General features: G+C 43.0%; 1 protein-coding gene across 1 annotated transcript in view; it reads left to right on the plus strand.

Annotated features, from left to right (window-relative positions):
* Window positions 1–25,358, plus strand: part of SLC29A3 (solute carrier family 29 member 3) — a 74,070-nt gene that overhangs the window by 30,546 nt on the left and 18,166 nt on the right. The window contains exon 4 of the mRNA XM_040436383.1: window positions 14,605–14,831. Within this exon, the coding sequence (XP_040292317.1) occupies window positions 14,605–14,831 (227 nt within the window). The remainder of the gene's footprint in view (window positions 1–14,604; window positions 14,832–25,358) is intronic.

Consider the following 25,358-nt stretch of genomic DNA (forward strand, 5'->3'; position numbering starts at 1 on the left):
GTTGTTGCCACAAAATAACTCAACACAGACATTAATGCCTAAACCACTGTCAACAAAAGTGAGTAAATCCCTAAATGAAAATGGCCAAATTGTGTCCAATTAGCCATTTTTTTTTTATCCCCAATGTCATGTGACTCATTAGGGTTACAAGGTCTCGGGTGTGAATGGGAAGCAGGTGTGTTAAAGGGGTTGTCTAAAGTGGCATTTATCATGTAGAGAAAGTTAAAGGGAACCCGTCACCGGGATTTTGTGTATAGTGCAAAGGACATGGGTTGGTAGATTTTTTTTTTTTTTTGTGTAAAAAAAAAACCAAAACTATTTGATACATATGCAAATTAACCTGAGATGAATCCTGTCCCTGAGATGAGTCAGGGACAGGACTCATCTCAGGTTAATTTGCATATGTATCAAATAGTTTTTTTTTACACAATAAAAGCACACAGAGCTATGGGGACTGGGTATGGCAGATGTGCTAGCGGCAATCTAGCAACCCATGTCCTCAGCTCTGTACACAAAATCCCGGTGACAGGTTCCCTTTAATACAAGGCACTTGGTAATGTTGTCACGGCTGTGTCTCGGTTCCGGTGTAGGTTGCCGTGACACATCTGCCGTGCATGCAGTTGTCTGGGGCAACGTGTTGTTCTGCATGTGTCACGGCGGTGTGTCGGTTGTTGTAGTTCGCGTGACACGGCTGCCGTGCATGCAGTTGCCTGGGCAACGTGTTGTTCTGCATGTTTGTGCACTGCTCTCTTTATCTTTGTTCCTTCCCAGTCTGGTGTGTGTGGGATTAGGCCTATTGCACACGGACGTTTTTTTTCCCCGTTTACTGGACGTTTTTTGCGTTCCGTATACGGTCCATATACGGAACCATTCATTTCAATGGGTCCGCAAAAAAAACGGAATGTGCTCCGTATGCATTCCGTTTCCGTATTTACATTTTTCCGTTCCGTTTTAACATAGAACATGTCCTATTATTGCCCGCAAATCACAGTCCGTGGCTCCATTCAAGTCAATGGGTCCGCAAAAAAACGGAACACATACGGAAATGCATCCGTATGTCTTCCGTTTCCGTTCCGTTTTTTGCTGAACCATCTATTGAAAATGTTATGCCCAGCCCAATTTTATCTATGTAATTACTGTATACTGTATATGCCATACGGAAAAACGGAACGGAAAAACGGAACAGAAACGGAAACACAACGGAAACAAAAAACGGAACAACGGATCCGTGAAAAACGGATCGCAAAACACTGAAAAAGCCATACGGTCGTGTGCAATAGGCCTTAAGGTGAGGATCTAGGTGTGTTCTCATGGCTCTACTTATTCTGGTGCTGTTAGCCTGAGGACAGTGGTGTTCCTGCCTTGGTTGGTAATAGAGCTTTGCTCCTGTCTGGATATTCCATCTGTCAAAGTGTGAGGGCCACCTAGTTAGAAATCAGCGTCTTTCCTATTTCTTCCCCTTTTTTCTATGTTCTTTACCCATCCTCACCTGTTGTTTTGTTTGGTGTGGTTTATGTTCAGGGGGTGTTATTTCTAGTTTGGTGTTCCATGTCTGGTCTGTTTGGTGGTTGTAGTCCAGCATGGTTGCTAGACATTTCCTGTGTCTGTCTGTGCCTTCGGTGAGAGGGTTCCTGGGTTCCCCGGAGGGGGAACTACAAGTCAGTGAGCAGCTCTGCTTGGTGCCGCCATGCATCCTGTCCACATTGGGGGTCCAGGTAGTTATTGGTGTTGGTGTTCCACCCTGTTGCTGCGGGCAGGTAAGTGCTTGTTGTTCCTGTGTGTTGTTGTATCACTGGGTTCTTGCCTGCTGATCCAGTTGCTGTTCACTGTCATCCCCTATCTTTGCTGCTAGGCCTGTGGAGACTCCTGTTCGTGCGTGTTGTGGAGGAACATGTCGTCTCTAGTTCCTGACCTTAATTTCAGGGATCATCAGGGCGACTCAGGTTCCGAGGTTGCTGTGTATGAGCCCTCCTACCATCTGAGTCCGCTCATACGGTTAGGATCAGGGTGGCATTAGGAGATAACCTGCTCCCTGTCCCCGGTGTCCTGGCCTAGTTTCTATTTCCGTTTTCCTTTCGGTGTACGGTGTGGAGTTTCCCCCCACTCCACACTGTCACAAATGTATTGTGATTCTCCATATTGCTTCCTTTGCTGGCTGGATTCATTTTTTCATCACTTTATACAATGCTCATTTCCATAGTTACGACCACCCTGTAATCCATTAGTGGTGGTCGTGCTTACACATAGGCTACTGCTTTTTCCTATAGTGTGCAAGCATGGCCACTGCAGATGGATTGCAAGGTGGTCGTAATCAAGCAGTGTATAATGTAAAAAAAAAATATTATAATCCAGCCAGCAATATGGATAATAACAATACATTAGTAAGTGGCTTGTATTAACCATTTCACATCTGGGCCATTTGCCCCCTTCCTGACCAGGCCTAATTTAGCAAATCTGACATATCTCACTTTATGTGGTAATAACTTTGGAACGCTTTTACTTATCCAAGTCATTCTGAGATTGTTTTCTCGTGACACATTGTACTTCATGCTAGTCATAAATTTGAGTCAATATATTTCACCTTTATTTATGAAAAAATCCCAAATTTACCCCAAAAATAAATTTCAATTTCTTTGCTTTTAAAACAGAGAGTGAAACCTCATAAAATATTTATTACTTAACATTCCCTATATGTCTACTTTATGTTGGCATCATTTTGGAAATGTGATTTTATTTTTTGGGGATGTTAGAAGGCTTAGAAGTTTAGAAGCAATTCTTCTTAAAATTTTTAAGAAAATTGGCAAAACCCACTTTTTAAGGACCAGTTGAGGTCTGAAGTCACTTTGCGGGGCCTACATAGTGGATACCCCCATAAATGACCCCATTGTAGAAACTACACCCCTTTAGTTACTTAAAACCGATTTTACAAACTTTGTTAACCCTTTAGGTGTTCCACAAGAATTAAAGGAAAATGGAGATCAAATTTAAAAATGTCACTTTTTTGGCAGATTTTCCATTTTAATCCAATTTTTTCTTTAACACATCGATGGTTAACAGCCAAACAAAACTCAATATTTATTTCCCAGATTCTGCAGTTTACAGAAACACCCCCCCCCCCACATGTGGTCATAAACTGCTGTATGGGCACACGGCAGGGCGCAGAAGAAAAGGAGGTTTTTAGATGCCATGTCCCAATTGAAGCCCCCCTGATGCAACCTTACAGTAGAAACTCCCAAGAAGTGACCCCATTTTGGAAACTAGGGGATAAGGTGCCAGTTTTATTGGTACTATTTTTGGGTACATATGATTTTTGGATCATTCATTATAACACTTTATGGGGCAAGGTGACAAAAAAATTGGTTGTTTTAGCACAGTTTTTATTTATTTTTGCAGCGTTCACCTGAGGGGTTCGGTCAAGTGACATTTTTATAGAGCAGGTCGTTACGGACGCAGTGATACCTAATATGTATACTTTTTAAAATTTATTTCACTTTAACACAATAATAGCATTTTTTAAACCCAAAAAATTATGTTTTAGTGTCTCCTTGTTCTGAGAGCTATAGTTTTTTTTATTTTTTGAGGGATTTTGTTATGTAGGGGCTCATTTTTTGTGGGATGAGGTGACTGTTTTATTGGTACCATTTTATGGGACATACGCCTTTTTGATCACTGGGTGATGTAAGGTGACAAAAATTGCATTTTTTGACTTTTTTTTTTTTTTTACACTTTATTTTTAATTAAATTTTTTTTTTACACTTTGCGTCCCCCATAAGGTCATACAAGACCTCTGGGGGACATTTACTTCACTTTTTTTTTCACTGTTGATTTCTCCTGTAACTGGGGCTGACATTGTAGCCCCAAGTTACAGAAGAAATGCATCCCCCAGAGAGGCTGTACAGCATAATACTGCGCTGTACAGCCTCAGTGCAGGGCTGATCGAGGTCTCTGAAAGACCTCACACAGCTCCTGCACTCTCCGCTCCCGGCGATCACATGACCACCGGGCCGGAACAGGAAGTGCATAGCGCTCGGCAAGCGCTGTGTATACAGCGATCTAGAAGGCAGGGACACCTGGGCACTGTCCCTGCCTTCTCTAAGGGTTGCTCTGCTGTCGCTGACTAGCGTGCAGCTGCGATCTCTGAAAGGACGTTTTAAATGTCCATTAGGAGATGGATAACCACCTCCCGGACGTTTATATTCAATGGGCGGACGGGAGGTGGTTAACATCCTCTACATGTTAAACGCCACTTGCTGAAGTGAGACAACCCCTTTAAATTTAGTGTTATCACTCTCTCACACTCTTTCATACTAGTCACTGGAAGTTCAACATGGCACCTCATGGCAAAGAACTTTCTAAGGATCTGAAAAAAAAATGAATTGTTGCTCTACATAAAGATGAGCTAGGGTCTAAGAAGATTGCCAACACCCTGAAACTGAGCTTCAGCACGGTGGCCAGGACCATAGAGCGGTTTAACAAGACAGGTTCCACTCAGAACAGGCCTCGCCATAGTCGACCAAAGAAGTTGAGTGCACGTGCTCAGCGTCATATCCACAGGTTGTCTTTTCAAAAAAGACGCGTGAGTGCTGCCAGCATTGCAGAGGTTAAAGCGGTAGGAGGGGGGGGGGGGGGGGGGGTTAGCCTGTCAGTGCTCAGACCATACATCACACCTGCATGGCTGTCTTTCCAGAAGGAAGCCTCTTCTAAAGATGATGCACAAGAAAGCTTGATGATGAAGACAAGCAGACTAAGGACATGGATTACTGGAACCATGTCCTGTGGTCTGACGAGACCAAGATAAACTTATTTGGTTCAGATGTCAAGCATGTGTGGCGGCAACCAGGTGAAGTGTTACCAAGTGTGTCTTGCCTACAGTCATGCATGGTGGTGGGAATGTCATGGTTTGGGGCTGCATGAGTGACAACATTTATTGGGCCGCAGGGCAGTATTCCAACGTGATAACGACCCCAAACACACCTCCAAGACCACCACTGCCTTGCTAAAGAAAGTTGGGGTGTTGGACTGGCCTTGCATGTCTCCAGACCTAAACCCTATTGAACATCTGTGGGGCATCCTCAAACGGAAGGTGGAGGAGTGCAAGGTCTCTAACTTCCTCTCCTCTATGATGACATCATGGAGCTGGTGGAAGAGGATTCCAGTGGCAACCTGTGAAACTCTAGTGCCCAAGAGGCAGTTAAGGAAAATAATGGCGGCCACACAAAATATTGACACTTTGGATACAATTTGGCAATTTTCATTCACTTTTGTTGCCACCGGTTTAGACATTAATGTCTGTGTTAGTTATTTTGAGGCCACATCAAATTGACACTGTTATACAAGCTGTACACTGACTGCTTTACATTGTATCAAAATGTCATATCTTCAGTGTTCTACCATGTAAAGATATAATAAAATATTTACAAAAATGTGAGGGGGTGTACTCACTTTTGTGATATACTGTGCATGCGTGTGTGTGTGTGTATGTATGTATGTATGTATATATATATATATATATATATATATATATATATATATATATATACTGTGTAGGATCAGGGCAGCACTCCTTGTAACAAAAAGATGGGTGCCAGCGGTGTGAACACCTTACCAAGGTGTATAGTATAAAACAAGAAGGGACACCGCAGCACATCCGTAGGTGAAAAATAGTGGATCTTTATTCACCCTTGCGACGTTTCAGTCCACTTGCTGGGACTATTATCAAGCAATGCGTCATACAGCAGTGTGGGTATTTATGCAAACAAATCAATTAATATACATAAGTGGTATTTAACAACATATGTGAAAAAATATACAGTGGAGCGTCTCATACATAAATGAGAAAAACACATAGTGTCTGGAGAGCCGTGTAGTCAATCCAGATATTCATATAGAGTAAATCCAATGTTGTGATCTATCAAAAACATAATAAAATTCATAAGTGATAATCAACATATGTTATATTCATCACCTGTGAAAGTACAAGTGTAGGCAGGACCAACATGGAATCAGGTGGGCTCAATGGCTGGCGGATACAATGTTGCGGCATCACCGCATGGATACGGCGTCCCGGAACTAAAGCTGCGCATGTCCGTGATGTCATTCCAGGGATAATCACGTGATCCCTTGTAAAAGAGTAAAACTGTGTTTGCGCATGTCTGTGAGGTCATCCCTAGAGCAATCACATGATCTCGAACCGAGACATCACATGATCCCATACGGAGGCGTCACCTGACAGGCCGCATAGCAGTCTATTGTAGTAAAACATCTAATGCCAACGTAAGCATATTCATTCAATATTTGTAAACAGTATAGGCTATAAGATCCGGATGTAACACCCCGGGTAAACTATCGGATGACGTGCTATCTTGCGATGCACTGTCGTCCGAAAATTATGAAAAGAAATGGTGGAGAGCAGCTACAGCCGTTATCCTCCCATAACTCTCATTATGTAATAACCCTATCAGGTGAAAAACATCCTATACAGCCATAAAGTAGCGCTTGCTGGCGTATATTTAAGGAAAACAGAAACAAAGACACAATCTAACAAATATGTGGCTTTCACGGGATAAGTCGTGCATTTTCTAGAGTATCCACCCTCCTGTTGAGCGAACCCTGTCATCCATGGGTCCTGTAAGTGATAAAAAAAAAAAAATACATTATCCAAATGTATTAATAAAAAAGGACAAATTTTTCAATATGGGTCGATAAGGACTAGACAGTTGGAGATCATATGAATAGCCATGGTTTATATTCAACATTCAAACCCCCGGGTTTAACCGTTTGTAGTTTAAAAATCCATTCGGATTCCCGCTTTTTTAACATTTTTATGCGGTTTCCGCCAGTTCGCGGTAATGGGACATGATCAAGGATCATAAATTTTAGGTCACCTTCAGCATGGCCCATGTCCGCAAAGTGATGCGAGACAGGCAGATCCTTTCGTTTCTTACGTATTGAGAAACGGTGTTGATTAAAACGGGACTTGAAATCACAAGTGGTTTCGCCCACATACAATAACTTGCATGGGCACCACAGAACATATATTATAAAGCTTGAATCACAGGTCAAATAAAATTTGATGGGATAAATAACCCCTGTACGGGGATGAGTGAAGTCACGCCCCTTCACCATGTATTTACAGTTTACACAGTGAAGGCACGGATAGCTACCAGTTTTTTTAGGAGCCAGAAGTAATTGGCGTGTGCTTTTTTGTGGGCCTATGTCATTTTTTAGAAGCTTATCTTTTAGGTTGCAAGCTCTCTTATAAGACATAATTGGTCGAGTGGAAAATTCTGAAATATTTCTATGTTCTGTGCTTAGAATCGGCCAGTGTTTGTTGACAATCTTGCTTATATAAGGGCTTGCTTCACTAAAAGTGGATACAAAAGGTATTTTATGGACTTGGTCCCTTTTAGTACCCTGAAGCAATTCCCTTCTTTCTTTTTGATTAATACGATTTAGTTGTTGTTGTAGTATGTTGGTCGGGTAGTGCCTTTGTTTGAAGCATTGTGTCATGCTGTCTAAGGTTTTGTCTAATGAGGAGGGATCACTAACAATTCTTTTTGCTCTAGTAAACTGACTATATGGTAATGACCGCACCATCGTCCGAGGGTGAGCACTGTCAAACCTTAGGACGGTGTTGCGGTCGGTAGATTTAGTAAAGACCTCAGTGCTCAACACATTACCCGTGCGTCGAACACTGACATCCAAAAAATGTATTGTATTTTCAGAATACTCCAGCGTGAATTGAATATCGGGGATCAAACTGTTTAAAAAATTGTGAAACAATTGTAGCTCATTTGCTGAACCCGTCCAGATGACAAAAATATCGTCTATGTATCTCCACCACCTCAGCACATGGCTGAAGTGGTGGGGCACATAGACGTATTTCTCCTCCAAATAGGAGACGACCATGTTGGCGTACGTGGGGGCCACATTCGTCCCCATGGCCGTCCCCCTAATTTGCATATAATAATCATCTCCGAAGAGAAAATAATTATTATATAAAATCATTTGTAGCAGAGTCAGAAAAAAAGTTTGTGCCTCTATAGTATAGTCAGAATTTTCCAAGGCAGATTTCACCACGGTCATACCCAAGTCATGCTGTATCGAAGTGTACAGACTGACGATGTCGAAGGAGGCCAAAATGGCATCCTCCGGCATCATCACATCTGCCAACTTAATCAGAAAATCAGTTGTGTCTTTCAAGTAGGATTTAGAATTGACCACATAGGTCTGTAGAACTCTATCCAAAAAGATAGAAGCATTACTCAGTAAAGAGCCACGGCCGGAAACAATTGGTCTACCGGGCGGGCACTGGAGGTTTTTATGGATTTTCGGTAATAAATAAAGTAATGGGGTAACCGGATGCTCTATTAATAGGAACTCACTAAGTTGATCATCTATGAGGCCCATTTGTGTGTGTCTGCCAACAAGTGATTTCAATTCTCGCTGTATGTCAAATTTGGGGTCCCTTTGGAGTTTTGTATATACAGCAGTGTCAGATAACTGGCGGGTAGCTTCAGCTAAGTACATAGAGGTATCCATGACCACTATCGCACCGCCCTTGTCAGCGGGCTTGATGGTGAGAGAGTGGTCATGGATTAACTGATCAAGTGCCTCTAGATCCTGCTTGGTCACATTTGGACGCTGAATGTGATCAAGAAGGCCCGAGTGTTTAAGCTCCTGTATATCTTTCAAGACTGCATCTGAAAATACCTCAAAAGCTTTAGAAGATATTTGTGGAGAAAAATCTTTTTTCACACGTAATCCCCAATTAGACAAACATAATTCATGCATAGACACACTAGTAGTACACTGTACATCCTGAAAATGTATCTTCAGTTTGATTAATCTAAAGAAATATAATAGATCAGCTTCCAGTTCGTACCAATTTATAGCACTAGCTGGACAAAAATTAAGACCTTTTTCAAGCAGTTGTAATTGTGTCGAAGTCAACAAATGAGAATAAATATTTACCACTGTCCGTTCGGTCAAATGTTGGTCTTTCGCAGAGTTTTCTGACTTCTTGTCTTTACGGTATCGGTTTCTATGCCGACCGCCCCTTCTTGTGGTTTTCTTGTGCTGGTAGATTGAGGTCCTAAAAAAGTGGCGGGATTGTTGATATTTGATTCGTCACGTTTCTTCCCTTTCTTTTGACTTGGATTAAAGCTTTGTCGATTGCCGTCAGTCCAATTGTATATGTGACCTGTCGTATAGTCCATTGTATCCCGATGCCATTTCCCTCTTTTTGTTTCCTGAATCTCGCTTTTGAGTTTATTCAAAAGTTTATTTTAATAAATACCCACACTGCTGTATGACGCATTGCTTGATAATAGTCCCAGCAAGTGGACTGAAACGTCGCAAGGGTGAATAAAGATCCACTATTTTTCACCTACGGATGTGCTGCGGTGTTCCTTCTTGTTTTATATATATATATATATATATATATATATAATCTATATATCAATATTCAAGCATTAAGTACAAAGTAATAGGTCGTAGAGTAATGTTTGGAGATTAAGAAAACGAAAACTCCGAACCAGCTACACATGACAGATAATCAAAAATATGTTATGGGTAAACAAGTCATAGTATAAAGATGCCAGTATCAGAAGGTTGCAAAATAAGGTAGTAAAGATACTGTATTATCCAGTCTCCATACTAGTTTATAATGCTGACACATAATAACACGCAATCAGGATGTACTACAAAACTCATAAAACAGTATCCATTGAACATAATAATTAACCAGTCTGAAGCTAAGGCTTCAAGCGCACAGGCATGTCTGTATTTCGGTCCACAAAAAACACAAAATTTGGATACCTTCTATGTGCATTCCATATTTTTCTCACTCCCCCCAATAGATAGGGCTATTCCTCTCCAATACAATACAGGCAAGCATAGGACATGTTCTAGAATTTGTGGAACGGCTAGCCACATGGATCTGTGTGCCATTAATGGGCTGTGGTACTGTTCTCAGAAAATGCAGATAGCACCTGGATGAAAAATATGGTCCCGTGCATGAGGCCTTATTAGCATGCATCAGGTCACTGTGGGAAAATGTTACAGTAATACAGTACATATCAAAGGTAGTCTGCAACAGTCACTAATACCAACCCCAGGATGGCAGCACCCTGGTTAGGAAATTATTAATGCACTGGGCACTATAGCGGTAGCGTTTTTGTATCACTAAATATTACCCTATGACCTACTTCTTGTGTAAATCATTTTACTTTTACTTAAAGGGAACCTGTCACCGGGATTTTGGGCATAGAGCTGAGAACATGGGTTGCTAGATGGCCACTAGCACATCCACAATACCCAGTCCCCATAGCTCTGTGTGCTTTTATTGTGTAAAAAACCCGATTTGATACATATGCAAATTAACCTGAGATGAGTCCTGTATGTGAGATGAGTCAGGGACAGGACTCATCTGAGGTTAATTTGCATATGTATCAAATTGTTTTTTTTTACACAATAAAAGCACACAGAGCTATGGGGACTGGGTATTGCGGATGTGCTAGTGGCCATCTAGCAACCCATGTCCTCAGCTCTATGCACTAAATCCAGGTGACAGGTTCCCTTTAATGCTTTAATATTAAAGCATTAAAGATGGTATTTTCTTTTTATAATTGGTGGATGTTGTATGTTTCCATTTGTTATATAGGGGTTTTAAGCTTCAAGAACGGTCTCACTTGCAATGATTGATGTAAAAATAAGAAAAGCAGACTAGGGTTGTTGCGGGTATCGAAATTTCGATACCCAATCGATACTTTTGTCCCGGTATCGATACGATACCGGGATTTCCGTTTTTTCGATACTGGGCTGCGCTGCTGCGCAGTCTAGTATCTCTGAACATGAGCGCGCTGCTATCGGCGCGCTCATGTTCTCTCTCAGCAGCACGGGGAGAAGGAAGCTGTCCTCCCTCCCCCTGTGCTGCTGCCGCTGCCACCAATGAGAAGAGAGGGGCGGAGGAGGGGCGGCAATGAGAAGAGAGGGGCGGAGGAGGGGCGGCAATGAGAAGAGAGGGGGTGGAGGAGGGGCGGGCGCACTGCGCCACCAATGATAGGATTACTATCGGAGCGATGGGAGGAGACATCAGCTTCACTAGTGGGCGTTCCTTTTCCCTGCGCTGCGATTGGACATCGCTACAGCCAGGGAGAAGGAACGCCCACTAGTGAAGCTGATGTCTCCTCCCATCGCTCCGATAGTAATCAGCTCAGCAGCATGTGGAGCAGGAGAGGAGACAGTAATGGGGCACTGCGGGCGAACGGAGCGGCGCCCAGGACTAAATGGTGAGTGCTGAGACATCGCTGGGCGCCGCTCTGTGTGGCCTAATAGTGAAAGTCTGGACTTATATACAGTAGTCAGTCTTTAACACATACAGGAGGCGGGTGCCGGCAGCAGAATCGCATTGCCGGCACCCTGCCCCTGACAGGGAGCTGCGATCAGCGGCAGTGATCTGCTAGTACCCGCCTCCTGTATAAAGGGGTAAAATCATTGGTGGTGCAGTGTGCCCCCCCCCTCAATCCCCCCATCCCATTAAAATCATTGGTGGCACAGTGCGCCGGCCCCTCTCAACCCTCCAGTATTAAAATCATTGGTGGCAGTGGCCACAGGGACCTCTCCACTCCCCCTCATTGGTGGTGCAGTGGCAGCTTCTGATCGGAGCCCCAGCTGTGTAAGCCTGGGGCTCCGATCGGTTACCATGGCAGCCAGGACGCTACAGAAGCCCTGGTTGCCATGGTAACATCCCTGATGCTGTGTGCACAAAGCACAGAGCAGCAGGGACAGTGTGGAGTCTTATTCACCCTGATAGAGATCTATCAGGGTGAATAGGAAAAGGGATGAAAGATCCCAGGTTCTAGCCCCTAAGGGGGGAAATAGTTATTAAATAAAAAGTGAAAAAAAAAAACCCACTAAAATATGAAGTATAAATCACCCCCCTTTTCCCAATTTCACATATAAAATATATAAATAAACATATTACATCGCCACGTCAGAAAAGTCCAAACTATTAAAATATAAAAAAAAAATCTAGGTGGTGAATGCCGGAACAGAAAAAATAAAATAAAAACTGCGCGATTCGCCATTTTTAAAAATGAGGAATGCACGTGGCTTTTTTTGTTTATTTTTTTTCGCGTGGTATCGAATGGTATCGAGTATCGCAATACTTTTTCATGGTATCGAAACCGAATCAAAAATTTGGTATCGCAACAACTCTAAAGCAGACATCATGTAGTAAATGACAATCTGTAAGTTTACTTTCACACTGGCGTTTTGGCTTTCCATTTGTGACATCTGTTCAGGGCTCTCACAAGCGGTCCAAAACGGATCAGTTTGCATTTTAATGCATTCTGAATGGAAAAGGATCTGCTCAGAATGCATCAGTTTGCATTAGTTCAGTCTCCATTCCGCTTTGGAGACGGACACTAAAATGCTGCCTGCAGCGTTTTGGTGTCCGTCTGACAAAACTGAGCCAAACGTTCTGACACACAATGTAAGTCAATGGGGACGGATCCGTTTTCACTGACGCAATCTGGCACAACAGAAAACGGATCCGTCCTCCATTGACTTTCAATGGTGTTCAAGACGGATCCGTATTGGCTATGTTAAAGATAATACAAACAGATCCGTTCTGAATGGATGCCGACGTTTGTATTATCTGAACGGATCCGTCTGTGCAGATCCATGACAGATCCACACCAAACGCGAGTGTGAAAGTAGCCTTAGGCTACTTTCACACTTGCGGCTGAGTGATCTGGCATAACGTATCAGGATCCTGATCAGTCTTAAAAATGCCTGATCAGTCAGAAAAATGCATTGAAATGCCGGATCCGTCATTCCGGTGTCATCCAGAAAAAACTGATTCGGCATTTATTTTTTTCACCTTTTTTTCGGTCTGCGCATGCACACACCGGAAGGACGGATCGGGCATTAATACATTCCTCTGAAAAAAAAAAATGCGGCATTCAGGCAAGTCTTCAGTTTTTTTTGCCGGTAATTAAACCGTAGCATGCTGCGGTTTTATCTTTTGCCTGATCAGTCAAAAAGTCTGAACTGAAGACATCCTGATGCATCCTGAACGGATTGCTCTCTATTCAGAATGCATGGGGATATACCTGATGAGTTCTTTTCCGGTATAGAGCCCCTAGTACGGAACTCTATGCCGGAAAAGAAAAACGTGTCCTAAGGCCTCTTTCACACTTGCGTTGTCCGGATCCGGCGTGTACTCCACTTGCCGGAATTACACTCCGGATCCGGAAAAACGCAAGTGTACTGAAAGCATTTGAAGACGGAACCGTCTTCCAAATGCGTTCAGTGTTACTATGGCACCCAGGACGCTATTAAAGTCCTGGTTGCCATAGTAGGAGCGGGGAGCGGGGGAGCGGTATACTTACAGTCCGTGCGGCTCCCGGGGCGCTCCAGAATGACGTCAGAGCGCCCCATGCGCATGGATGACGTGATCACATGTGATCACATGATCCATGCGCTTGGGGCGCCCTGACGTCACTCTGGAGCGCCCGGGGAGCCGCACGGACGGTAAGTACACTGCTCCCCGCTCCCCACTACACTTTACCATGGCTGCCAGGACTTTAGCGTCCCGGCAGCCATGGTAACCACTCTGAAAAAGCTAAATGTCGGCTCCGGCAATGCGCCGAAACGACGTTTAGCTTAAGGCCGGATCCGGATCAATGCCTTTCAATGGGCATTAATTCCGGATCCGGCCTTGCGGCAAGTGTTCCGGATTTTTGGCCGGAGCAAAAAGCGCAGCATGCTGCGGTATTTTCTCCGGCCAAAAAACGTTCCGTTCCGGAACTGAAGACATCCTGATGCATCCTGAACGGATTTCTCTCCATTCAGAATGCATTAGGATAATCCTGATCAGGATTCTTCCGGCATAGAGCCCCGACGACGGAACTCTATGCCGGAAGACAACAACGCAAGTGTGAAAGAGCCCTAACAAAGCTAGAACCAGCCCTGTACCTCGCATGGAACCAGAGATCTCCTCAATCATTGCTGCAGTTGCTGTACTAGATGTATTTCAGGCTGGCAGCTCTTGGGGTTTGTCCTTTCTGCTGTAGCTCTTTCCATCTAGCTGCCACTGCTTCTAACAAAAGTTATGGCTGGTGACAGTTGAGGTTTGAAACCGAGCACGTGCTACTACCTCAGTGAGGTGGACAAGAAATAAGGGAAAGAACAAACAGCAGGTGGCGCTATACAGATACATTTTATTGAATAACTCGGTGGCTATGCTAAATCTTTAATTACATGCAATCACAAAAATATTGAGACTAGGGTGCTGGCTTAGAAAATGTAGAATATTTTTTGTGATAGAACCTCTTGAAAAGGTACCACTCGCACAAGATAAACCATGTTATATACTTCACCTGTCAGGGGTTTTAATGTTACGTCTGGTGTATGTTTTGCATAGACACATCTATGTGTGATATTCCTAATTGCTCCTTGCTCTCATAGAAAAGGTGGTTCCTGTATGCTTTTGAGGTCAGTGTGGGTAGGACCTGTGCCCCTCTGGCCAGCTTTACTGTATATATAGACTTGGAAGATCTATCTCACTAAAAACGTCTTTCTCTTTTTTCTCTCTAGGATTTCGGCCCAGGCCAGAGTACTGTCATCATTAGTCGTCATGCTACTCATCTTTATATTCATCACAGTGCTGGTGAAAGTAGACACCTCCTTCTGGACTCAGGAATTCTTTGCTCTGACTTTGATATGTGTAGCCATTCTAAGCGGAGCATCAAACATCCTGACAGCCAGCGTATTTGGTGTAACTGGCCGCTTCCCGATTAAGCACTCCCAGTCCTTAATATCAGGTAACTGCATTTTGATGTATTGATACTGTATGCAGAGAATCAAATACGTCTTCTGTCAGTAACAGTAAAAAATAAAAATTATATATATTTCCAAAACACCAAAAAAAAATATAAAAAACATGGATGGATACAACACAAGATGGATAATTTATCATCTAGATGCATGTCTGCATAATACCCAGCCTTTTCACAATGTCGTTAATGTCTCATAGTTTTGCCCTTTGTGCACTTTTTGGTAATTCAGCAAATAATTATTGTGAGGAAGCAGCAAAAGTTGTAAAGAAGCCTAGAGAATCCTGCACATTCAGCACTGACAGACTGCTGCTTCCTGTGACCTTTAGTTGTCGGAGCTCTTCTATTATATTGCTCTGCATGCAGCTCCTGGAATATAGTGTGTTTTCTATGGCCTACACATGATTGCACACGTCTCTTAGGGTTTGGCTACATGGCTCCCAATTATTGCAGTGTAGAAGGGCAGCCATAGAAATGAATGGGGCTGCAGAGTGACCACAGAATTGCACAAAATCCAGCAGTGTTGGATTTTTCGAGACTCTGGTGTAGCGCCCAAAATCGCCATATAATCAAACCCTTCTGAAGACTCTCAAGCGTTTTGGCTAACTCCGGAAAAATTTCGACTGCCTCATCAGGCTGATTAAAACTATACCTTTCTTTTGTCTGTATGCTAAACAGCTGCAGGGATATCTGTGTTTTATTCATATGTAAATGAGCAAGTTGGAGCACCAGGAGATGGGGCTAAATCCTTGGAGCACTGCTTTTGTAACACCCCCTGTGCTCTTCACACTCCCCCTCCCCTTGATTGACAGGGTTAGATATCAGCATGGTGAGGACAGAGCTGTGTCCTAGCATGTACATATCATGTACACTACGTGCTATAGCCTTCCATAATGAGAAGAGAGGATTTTTAGAAACCAGCAATATGTATTAGCTTTCTAATCATAAAAAAAACACTAGTCTCACTGCATTAATGCTATAGCCTTTTATGTGTTAAATGAGGGAGACAAAAAAATATCAGAAGAAAAAAAATCTCAAAGTCTCTCCAAGATTCAAACTTGGGATTTCTACATGCAAGGCTGGCCACTTACCTCCTGGCTACAGGCTTATCATATTGAGGTCTGTGGTTTTCCTATACTTAGAAAGGTAATACATATTACTGGTGTCTTTATAATCATATATTGTGCCTTCGAATAAAGCAGTAATATGTATATTAACCTTGTAAGCATAGAAATCCACGCTTCTCTTTATGGCAGGCTACAGTAAGTAGTGTATGTGGCATGTACATACTAGGCTACAGCTCTAGGACACAGCTCTGCCCTTGTCATGCTGATGTCTAGCCCTGTCAATCAAGAGGAGGGGAAGTGTGAAGAGCACGGGGAGTGTTACAAAAGCAATGCTCCAAGGATTCAGACTCGCCCCCTGGTGCTCCAACTTGCTCATTTGCATATGAAAAACACTCATATCTCTGCAGCTAGCATACAGACAAAACAAAGGTATCTTTTTAATCAGCGTGATGAGCCCTAACAGGCAGTATGTCTGGTTTAACCACCTCCCGACCGCCTAACGCACGGATGCGTCCGGAAGGTGGTTGATTCATTCCTCCTGGACGCATCCGTGCGTCATCTTGCGAGACGCGAGATTTCCTGTGAACGCGCGCACACAGGATCGGAAGATAAGAGAGTGGATCTCCAGCCTGCCAGCGGCGATCGTTCGCTGGCAGGCTGGAGATGCGATTTTTTTTTTAACCCCTAACAGGTATATTAGACGCTGTTTTGATAACGGCGTCTAATATACCTGCTACCTGGTCCTCTGGTGGTCCCTTTTGTTTGGATCGACCACCAGAGGACACAGGTTGCTCAGCAATATGTAGCACCAAGCACCACACTACACTACACCCCCCCCCCCCGTCACTTTTTAACCCCTTATTCACCCCTGATCACCCCATATAGACTCCCTGATCACCCCCCTGTCATTGATCACCCCCCTGTAAGGCTCCATTCAGACGTCCGTATGATTTTTACGGATCCACTGATGCATGGATCGGATCCGCAAAACGCATACGGACATCTGAATGCAGCCTTACAGGGGGGTGATCAATGACGGGGGTGATCACCCCATATAGACTCCCTGATCACCCCCCTGTCATTGATCACCCCCCTGTAAGGCTGCATTCAGATGTCCGTATGATTTTTACGGATCCACTGATACATGGATCGGATCCGCAAAACGCATACGGACATCTGAATGCAGCCTTACAGGGGGGTGATCAATGACAGGGGGTGATCACCCCATATAGACCCCCCTGTCATTGATCACCCCCCTGTCATTGATCACCCCCCTGTAAGGCTGCATTCAGATGTCCGTATGATTTTTACGGATCCACCGATACCTGGATCGGATCCGCAAAACACATACGGACATCTGAATGGAGCCTTATAGGGGGGTGATCAATGACAGGGGGGTGATCACCCCATATAGATTCCCTGATCACCCCCCTGTCATTGATCACCCCCCTGTCATTGATCACCCCCCTGTAAGGCTCCATTCAGACATTTTTTTGGCCCAAGTTAGCAGAAATATTATTTTTTTTTCTTACAAAGTCTCATATTCCACTAACTTGTGTCAAAAAATAAAATCTCACATGAACTCACCATACCCCTCACGGAATCCAAATGCGTAAAATTTTTTAGACATTTATATTCCAGACTTCTTCTCACGCTTTAGGGCCCCTAGAATGCCAGGGCAGTATAAATACCCCACATGTGACCCCATTTTGGAAAGAAGACACCCCAAGGTATTCCGTGAGGGGTATATTGAGTCCATGAAAGATTGAAATTTTTGTCCCAAGTTAGCGGAAAGGGAGACTTTGTGAGAGAAAAAATATATATCAATTTCCGCTAACTTGTGCCAAAAAAAAAAAATTTCTATGAACTCGTCATGCCCCTCATTGAATACCTTGGGGTGTCTTCTTTCCAAAATGGGGTCACATGTGGGGTATTTATACTGCCCTGCCATTCTAGGCGCCCTAAAGTGTGAGAAGAAGTCTGGGATCCAAATGTCTAAAAATGCCCTCATAAAAGGAATGTGGGCCCCTTTGCGCATCTAGGCTGCAAAAAAGTGTCACACATCTGGTATCGCCGTAGTCAGGAGAAGTTGGGCAATGTGTTTTGGGGTGTCATTTTACATATACCCATGCTGGGTGAGATAAATATCTTGGTCAAATGCCAACTTTGTATAAAAAATGGGAAAAGTTGTCTTTTGCCGAGATATTTCTCTCACCCAGCATGAGTATATGTAAAAAGACACCCCAAAACACATTGCCCAACTTCTCCTGAATACGGCGATACCACATGTGTGACACTTTTTTGCAGCCTAAGTGGGCAAAGGGGCCCACATTCCAAAGAGCACCTTTCGGATTTCACAGGTCATTTACCTACTTACCACACATTAGGGCCCCTAGAATGCCAGGGTAGTATAACTACTCCACAAGTGACCCCATTTTGGAAAGAAGACACCCCAAGGTATTCCGTGAGGGGCATGGCGAGTTTCTAGAATTTTTTATTTTTTGTCACAAGTTAGCGGAAAATGATGATTTATTTTTATTTATTTTTTCTTACAAAGTCTCATATTCCACTAACTTGTGACAAAAAATAAAAACTTCCATGAACTCACTATGCCCATCACGAAATACCTTGGGGTGTCTTCTTTCCAAAATGGGGTCACTTGTGGGGTAGTTATACTGCCCTGGCATTTTAGGGGCCGAATGCGTGAGAAGTGGTTTGAAATCAAAATCTGTAAAAAATGGCTGGTGAAATCCGAAAGGTGCTCTTTGGAATGTGGCCCCTTTGCCCACCTAGGCTGCAAAAAAGTGTCACACATCTGGTATCCCCGTACTCAGGAGAAGTTGGGCAATGTGTTTTGGGGTGTCATTTTACATATACCCATGCTGGGTGAGATAAATATCTAGGTCAAATGCCAACTTTGTATAAAAAAATTGGAAAAGTTGTCTTTTGCCAAGATATTTCTCTCACCCAGCATGGGTATATGTAAAATGATACCCCAAAACACATTGCCCAACATCTCCTGAGTACGGAGATACCACATGTGTGACACTTTTTTGCAGCCTAGGTGGGCAAAGGGGCCCACATTCCAAAGAGCACCTTTCGGATTTCACCGGCCATTTTTTACAGATTTTGATTTCAAACTACTTACCACAACTTTGGGCCCCTAGAATGCCAGGGCAGTATAACTACCCCACAAGTGACCCCATTTTGGAAATAAGACACCCCAAGGTATTCGCTGATGGGCATAGTGAGTTCATAGAAGTTTCTATTTTTTGTCACAAGTTAGTGGAATATGAGACTTTGTAAGAAAAAATAAAAAGTTCTATGAACTCACTATGCCCATCAGCGAATTCCTTAGGGTGTCTACTTTCTGAAATGGGGTCATTTGTGGGGTGTTTGTACTGTCTGGGCATTGTAGAACCTCAGGAAACATGACAGGTGCTCAGAAAGTCAGAGCTGCTTCAAAAAGCGGAAATTCACATTTTTGTACCATAGTTTGTAAACGCTATAACTTTTACCCAAACCATTTTTTTTTTTTACCCAAACATTTTTTTTTTATCAAAGACATGTAGAACAATAAATTTAGAGCAAAATTTATATATGGATGTCGTTTTTTTTCCAAAATTTTACAACTGAAAGTGAAAAATTTCATTTTTTTGCAAAAAAATCGTTAAATTTCGATTAATAACAAAAAAAGTAAAAATGTCAGCAGCAATGAAATACCACCAAATGAAAGCTCTATTAGTGAGAAGAAAAGGAGGTAAAATTCATTTGGGTGGTAAGTTGCATGACCGAGCAATAAACGGTCAAAGTAGTGTAGTGCAGAAGTGTAAAAAGTGGCCTGGTCATTAAGGGTGTTTTAAGCTAAGGGGGCTGAGGTGGTTAAAGAGGCTCTGTCACTATTCATATAGTTCATATTCCTGCAGCTTCAAGTTTGTGTACTTGGCCTCCTGGATGAAAATCTGGTAGAGAGGGATATTTCTTTTGGAATACTCTCCATATAGCTGATTGCCAGGCATTGGATCCAGCCATTTTCACCTACCATGCCTGATTTATATTAATAGGATAAAAACAGTATTATTAGATTAAGATAAGGATTATAGTATAGCTAAGGAGGAATGCGATAGGGAAATCTGAAAGAGTATGGCCCCTTTCACACGGGCGAGTATTCCGCGCGGATGCGATGCGTGAGTTGAATGCATTGCACCCGCACTAAATGCCGACCCATTCATTTCTATGGGGCTGTTCAGATGAGCAGTGATTTTCACGCATCACTTATGTGTTGCGTGAAAATCGCAGCATGCTCTATATTCTAGGCCCCATAGAAGTGAATGGGGTTGCGTGAAAATCGCAAGCATCCGCAAGCAAGTGCGGATGCGGTGCGATTTTCACGCACGGTTGCTAGGAGACGATCGGGATGGAGACCCGATCATTATTATTTTCCCTTATAACATGGTTATAAGGGAAAATAATAGCATTCTGAATACAGAATGCAAAGTAAAATAGCGCTGGAGGGGTTAATTTAAAAAAAAAAAAAATGTAACTCACCTTAATCCACTTGCTCGCGGTCCGGCATCTCCTTGTGTCTCCTTTGTTGAATAGGACCTGTGGTGAGCATTAAATACAGTTACAGGACCTTTGATGACATCACTCCGGTCATCACATGGTACGTCACATGATCTTTTACCATGGTGATGGATCATGTGATGACCGGAGTGACGTCATCAAAGGTCCTTTACCCAGGTCCTAAAGAAAGAATACAGAAGGAGATGCCGGCTGCGCTATCAAGTGGACTAAGGTGAGTTAAATTTTTATTTTATTTTTTTTAACCCCTCCAGCACTATTTTACTTTGCATTCTGTATGCAGAATGCTATTATTTTCCCTTTATAACCTTGTTATAAGGGAAAATAATACAATCTACAGAACACCGATCCCAAGCCCGAACTTCTGTGAAGAAGTTCGGGTTTGGGTACCAAACATGCGTGATTTTTCTCACGCGAGTGCAAAACACATTAGTGTTTTGCACTCGAGGGTGTTCCCACAACGCACCTGCACATTTTCCCGCAACGCCCGTGTGAAAGAGGCCTATGGGGCCCTGGTTAGATGCCCTGGACCTTCTATTGACAGGATCTTTGTATTGACGGGTATTGTATCCTGCAAAGTGTGAGTTCTCTTTTTTATTTACCTCGTGCTGTGTAACCATTATGCATTAATGTTGATGCTGGGTAATATTATTGACTTATGCATCTCTTTATACTCGTGCTTCTTTTGTATTTGCTGTATTATTGCTTATATTCTGAATTGTACCCGAGGGGGTGGTGAGGTATTATGCTATGGAGTTGTTTCTGTTTTTGTGTTAAATTTTTTTTTTTTAAATGATTTGATTTAAAAAATGCTTACTGGTAAATTGTGGTGTTTAGATGAAATGCACCACTTTATCAAGCTCATGCAGTTTTATGCCGTGACTGAAGGCTAAATGCTCAGAAAGAAAAAGCTGTGTTCTCTACACTAACTTCTTTATTGTATAATTTATAAGACATTGTTGGGATTAGAAGCCGTTTCAAGAATAATACTGTATTATGAAATTAGAATGGAAAGGGAAGTAAGTCTACCATCTCAGACAATTGTTAGATGTGTAGTCTGGTTCTGCAGTCATAGAGACTATCTGCCGCTACCTCTTTTTATTCTACTATAAATTAGTAAGAAGTAGGGGCCAGATGGAAAGAGAGTGTGACTGCAGGATCAGACTACACCGAGTCTGTTTGTAATCAATAAGGAAAATACTGGGCACTCTCGCTATATGGAAAACCGTATGTTTTATTTATACAATTAATGACATATATTGATAAAATAACATAAAATCGATAGACATAGCATATATAAACGTACTTCAATAATAAAGGGGATATTATTCCTAAAAATCATCTAATACATACTTAATAAATGTGGAGATATTAAAATACTATAAAACATACTAAATATCACATAATAAATCTGAGGTATAAGCATAAAAGGTTAAAAGCTCTGTAATCTATTGTACCATCAGTCCACGTATCTCTTATATCCTTTTGAATGTCCTTTGTGGATCCTAGATTTCCCTAAGATACAGGGATAAACAGTCTTGAGCAGTAATGATTTATGTGAGCGTTTTAAGCGGCGTCCCGCTATACTTACTGTTTCAGCGGCGTCCCGCTGAGTTCTTTACTGATAGTGCTTTTCTTCAGCTGCTGTTCCGGTTCAGTGTGCCAATGCCGCAAATAGGAATTAATGTCTCTGCCGATCCCTTCAGTCGCTCTAGACACTGCTCCGTTGTAGATAAGAGCCGGTATCCTGCGAGCCTCTGTGTACCTTCTCCCACGCCAGTACAGCTCTGCACCTGTACGATCTTTGCTGTGCTCGTGCCGTGTTTGTGGTAATCAGCGTGTCGGTTCTTCAATATTCGGGAAAAATCGGCATCAGAGTCTTCCAACAAATGGGCTAGCAGTCCATACGGGGGTCTTGAGCCAAACGCATTTTGGGGCTTACTATCGCCCCTTCCTCAGACCACTGAGGAAGAGGCGATAGTAAGCCCCGAAACGCGTTTGGCTCAAGACCCCCGTATGGACTGCTAGCCCATTTGTTGGAAGACTCTGACGCCGATTTTTCCCGAATATTGAAGACCCGACACGCTGATTACCACAAACACAGCACGAGCACAGCAAAGATCGTACTGGTGCAGAGCTGTACTGGCGTGGGAGAAGGTACACAGAGGCTTGCAGGATACCGGATTCCTATATACAATAAAATATCTTTCAGGTGACCACACAAAGCTACATTGTAAAACTGCATAGAGGAGTATGGCGTGCATTTGTATTCAGCCCCCCACCTTCCCCAAGTCAATAATTTGTTTGACCACCTATTCCAACAATTACAGCTACAAGTCTTTTGGGGTATGTCTCTACCAGTTTCGCACATCTAGAGGCTGAAATTTTTGCCCATTCTTCTTTGCAATATAGCTCAAGCTCAGTCAGACTGGATGGAGAGCGTCTGTGAACAGCAATTTTCAAGTCTTGCAACAGATTCTCGATGGGATTTAGGTCTGGACTTTGACTGGGCCATTCTAACACATGAATATGCTTTGATATTAACCATTCCATTGTAGCTCTGGCTGTATGTTTTAGATTCGTTGTCCAGCTGGAAGTAGAACCTCTGCCCCAGTCTCAAGTCTTTTGTAGGCTTTAACAGGTTTTCCTCCAGGATTGCTCTGTATCTAGCTCCATCCATCTTCCCATCAACTCGGACCAGCTTTCCTAGCCCTGTTGCAAAAAATGGTGGTTGTGGGTGTTGCGGGTGATGTGCAGTGTTAGTTTTCTGCCACACTCGGTGTTTTGCATTTAGGCCAAAAAGTTCAACTTTGATCTCATCCATTTTTGGATAATGAACTGAACAGTGATCCATGAGATGTTCAGAGTTTTGGATACTTTTTTATAACCTTACCCTGCTTTACACTTCTCCACAACTTTATCCCTGACCAGTCTGGTGTGTTCTTTGGTTTTCATGATGCCGTTTGATCACTAATATTCACAAACCTGTGAGGCCTTCATAGTTAGGTGACTTCTGAAGACAGGTGGTCACACTGGATTTTATTTAGGGGCATCAGAGTACAGGGGGCTGACTACAAATGCACGCCACGCTTTTCAGATTTTTATTTATTAAAAAAATTGATAACCATGTATCATTTTCTTTTCACTTCACACATATTTCCTACTTTGTGCTGGTCTGTTACATAAAATCCCAATAAAATACATTTAAGTTTGCGTCTGTAATGTGGAAAAGTTCTAAGGGTATGAATAATTTTTCAAGGCACTGTATGAAGTTCCTACAGCGGTGAATCTGCACTTTAAACATAAAGCCTTTAGGTTTAGGTATTACCTGTTATCCATGTAGTCTTAAAGAAAGCTATCTGGGGATGGCACTGTGGCATCAGCCGTCGGCATGTGTGTCCTTGCAGTCATCTATGTGCTTTTGTAATGGTTTTTTTTCTGAGATCTGCTTCATTTGCATGTTTGATAAGTTAGTAATACATTTCTGTGAATGATGAGTCCCCTGCAGGATTTTATATGCTGTTGTTTTGTTCTGTGCTTCCTTTTTCATTCAACATTTGTCAAGTTAACAGACACTTATGTTATTTATTATTTGTAAATGTCTCCCTCAGGAAAGAAATGGGACGTTTTTAATGCATTTGCTTTCGATTTTTGGCACGCTTCATATTTGCCCCATGTCGTGAATATTTATATATATATTTTTAATGAGTACAAAAAGAAATTCCCTGGAAAACAGCGCCACTTCTATGTTGACATTCATATAAATATCTATGATTCATATGTATCTAGTGGTAGCCCTTTTTCTGCAAGACATGTTTGATACCTACTTTAGTAACAGTCATAACTGAAGATATACAGAAATGGCATGTGTTAAAACTTGCCAGGCAGTGGCCAACCTGCTTCTATGTGGGTGAAAGATACAGTAACAGCGCGACATGGGAGTCTATGACTCCTGTCTCCGGCTGGAGTATTATAGGGGGGGGCATTAAAGTCTGGAGCACTACGGGAGAATTACTGGCTATAGCCCTACAGGTGGCATTACAGGCTGGAGCACTACAAGGAGGGCAGTACAGACTGGAGCACTACATGGGAACATTACATGCTAGAGCACTAAAAGGAGGGCATTACAGGCTGGAGCACTACAAGGAGGGCAGTACAGGCTGGAGCACTACATGGAGGGCAGTACAGGCTGGAGCACTACATGGGAACATTACATGCTAGAGCACTAAAAGGAGGGCATTACAGGCTGGAGCACTACAAGGAGGGCAGTACAGGCTGGAGCACTACAAGGAGGGCAGTACAGACTGGAGCACTACATGGGAACATTACATGCTAGAGCACTAAAAGGAGGGCATTACAGGCTGGAGCACTACAAGGAGGGCAGTACAGGCTGGAGCACTACATGGAGGGCAGTACAGGCTGGAGCACTACATGGGAACATTACATGCTAGAGCACTACAAAGGGGCAGTACAGGCTAGATCACTATAAAGGGGCATTACAGGCTGGAGCACTATAAAGGGGCATTACAGGCTGTGGCACTACATGGAGGGCAGTACAGGCTGGAGCACTACATGGAGGGCAGTACAGGCTGGAGCACTACATGGGAACATTACATGCTAGAGCACTATAAAGGGGCATTACAGGCTGGAGCACTATAAAGGGGCATTACATGCTAGAGCACTATAAAGGGGCATTACATGCTGGAGCACTACAAGGAGGGCAGTACAGGCTGGAGCACTACATGGAGGGCAGTACAGGCTAGAGCACTATAAAGGGGCATTACAGGCTGGAGCACTACATGGAGGGCAGTACAGGCTGGAGCACTACATGGGAACATTACATGCTAGAGCACTATAAAGGGGC

This window comes from Bufo bufo, chromosome 6 (assembly GCF_905171765.1).
Source record: "Bufo bufo chromosome 6, aBufBuf1.1, whole genome shotgun sequence".
NCBI lineage: Eukaryota > Metazoa > Chordata > Amphibia > Anura > Bufonidae > Bufo > Bufo bufo.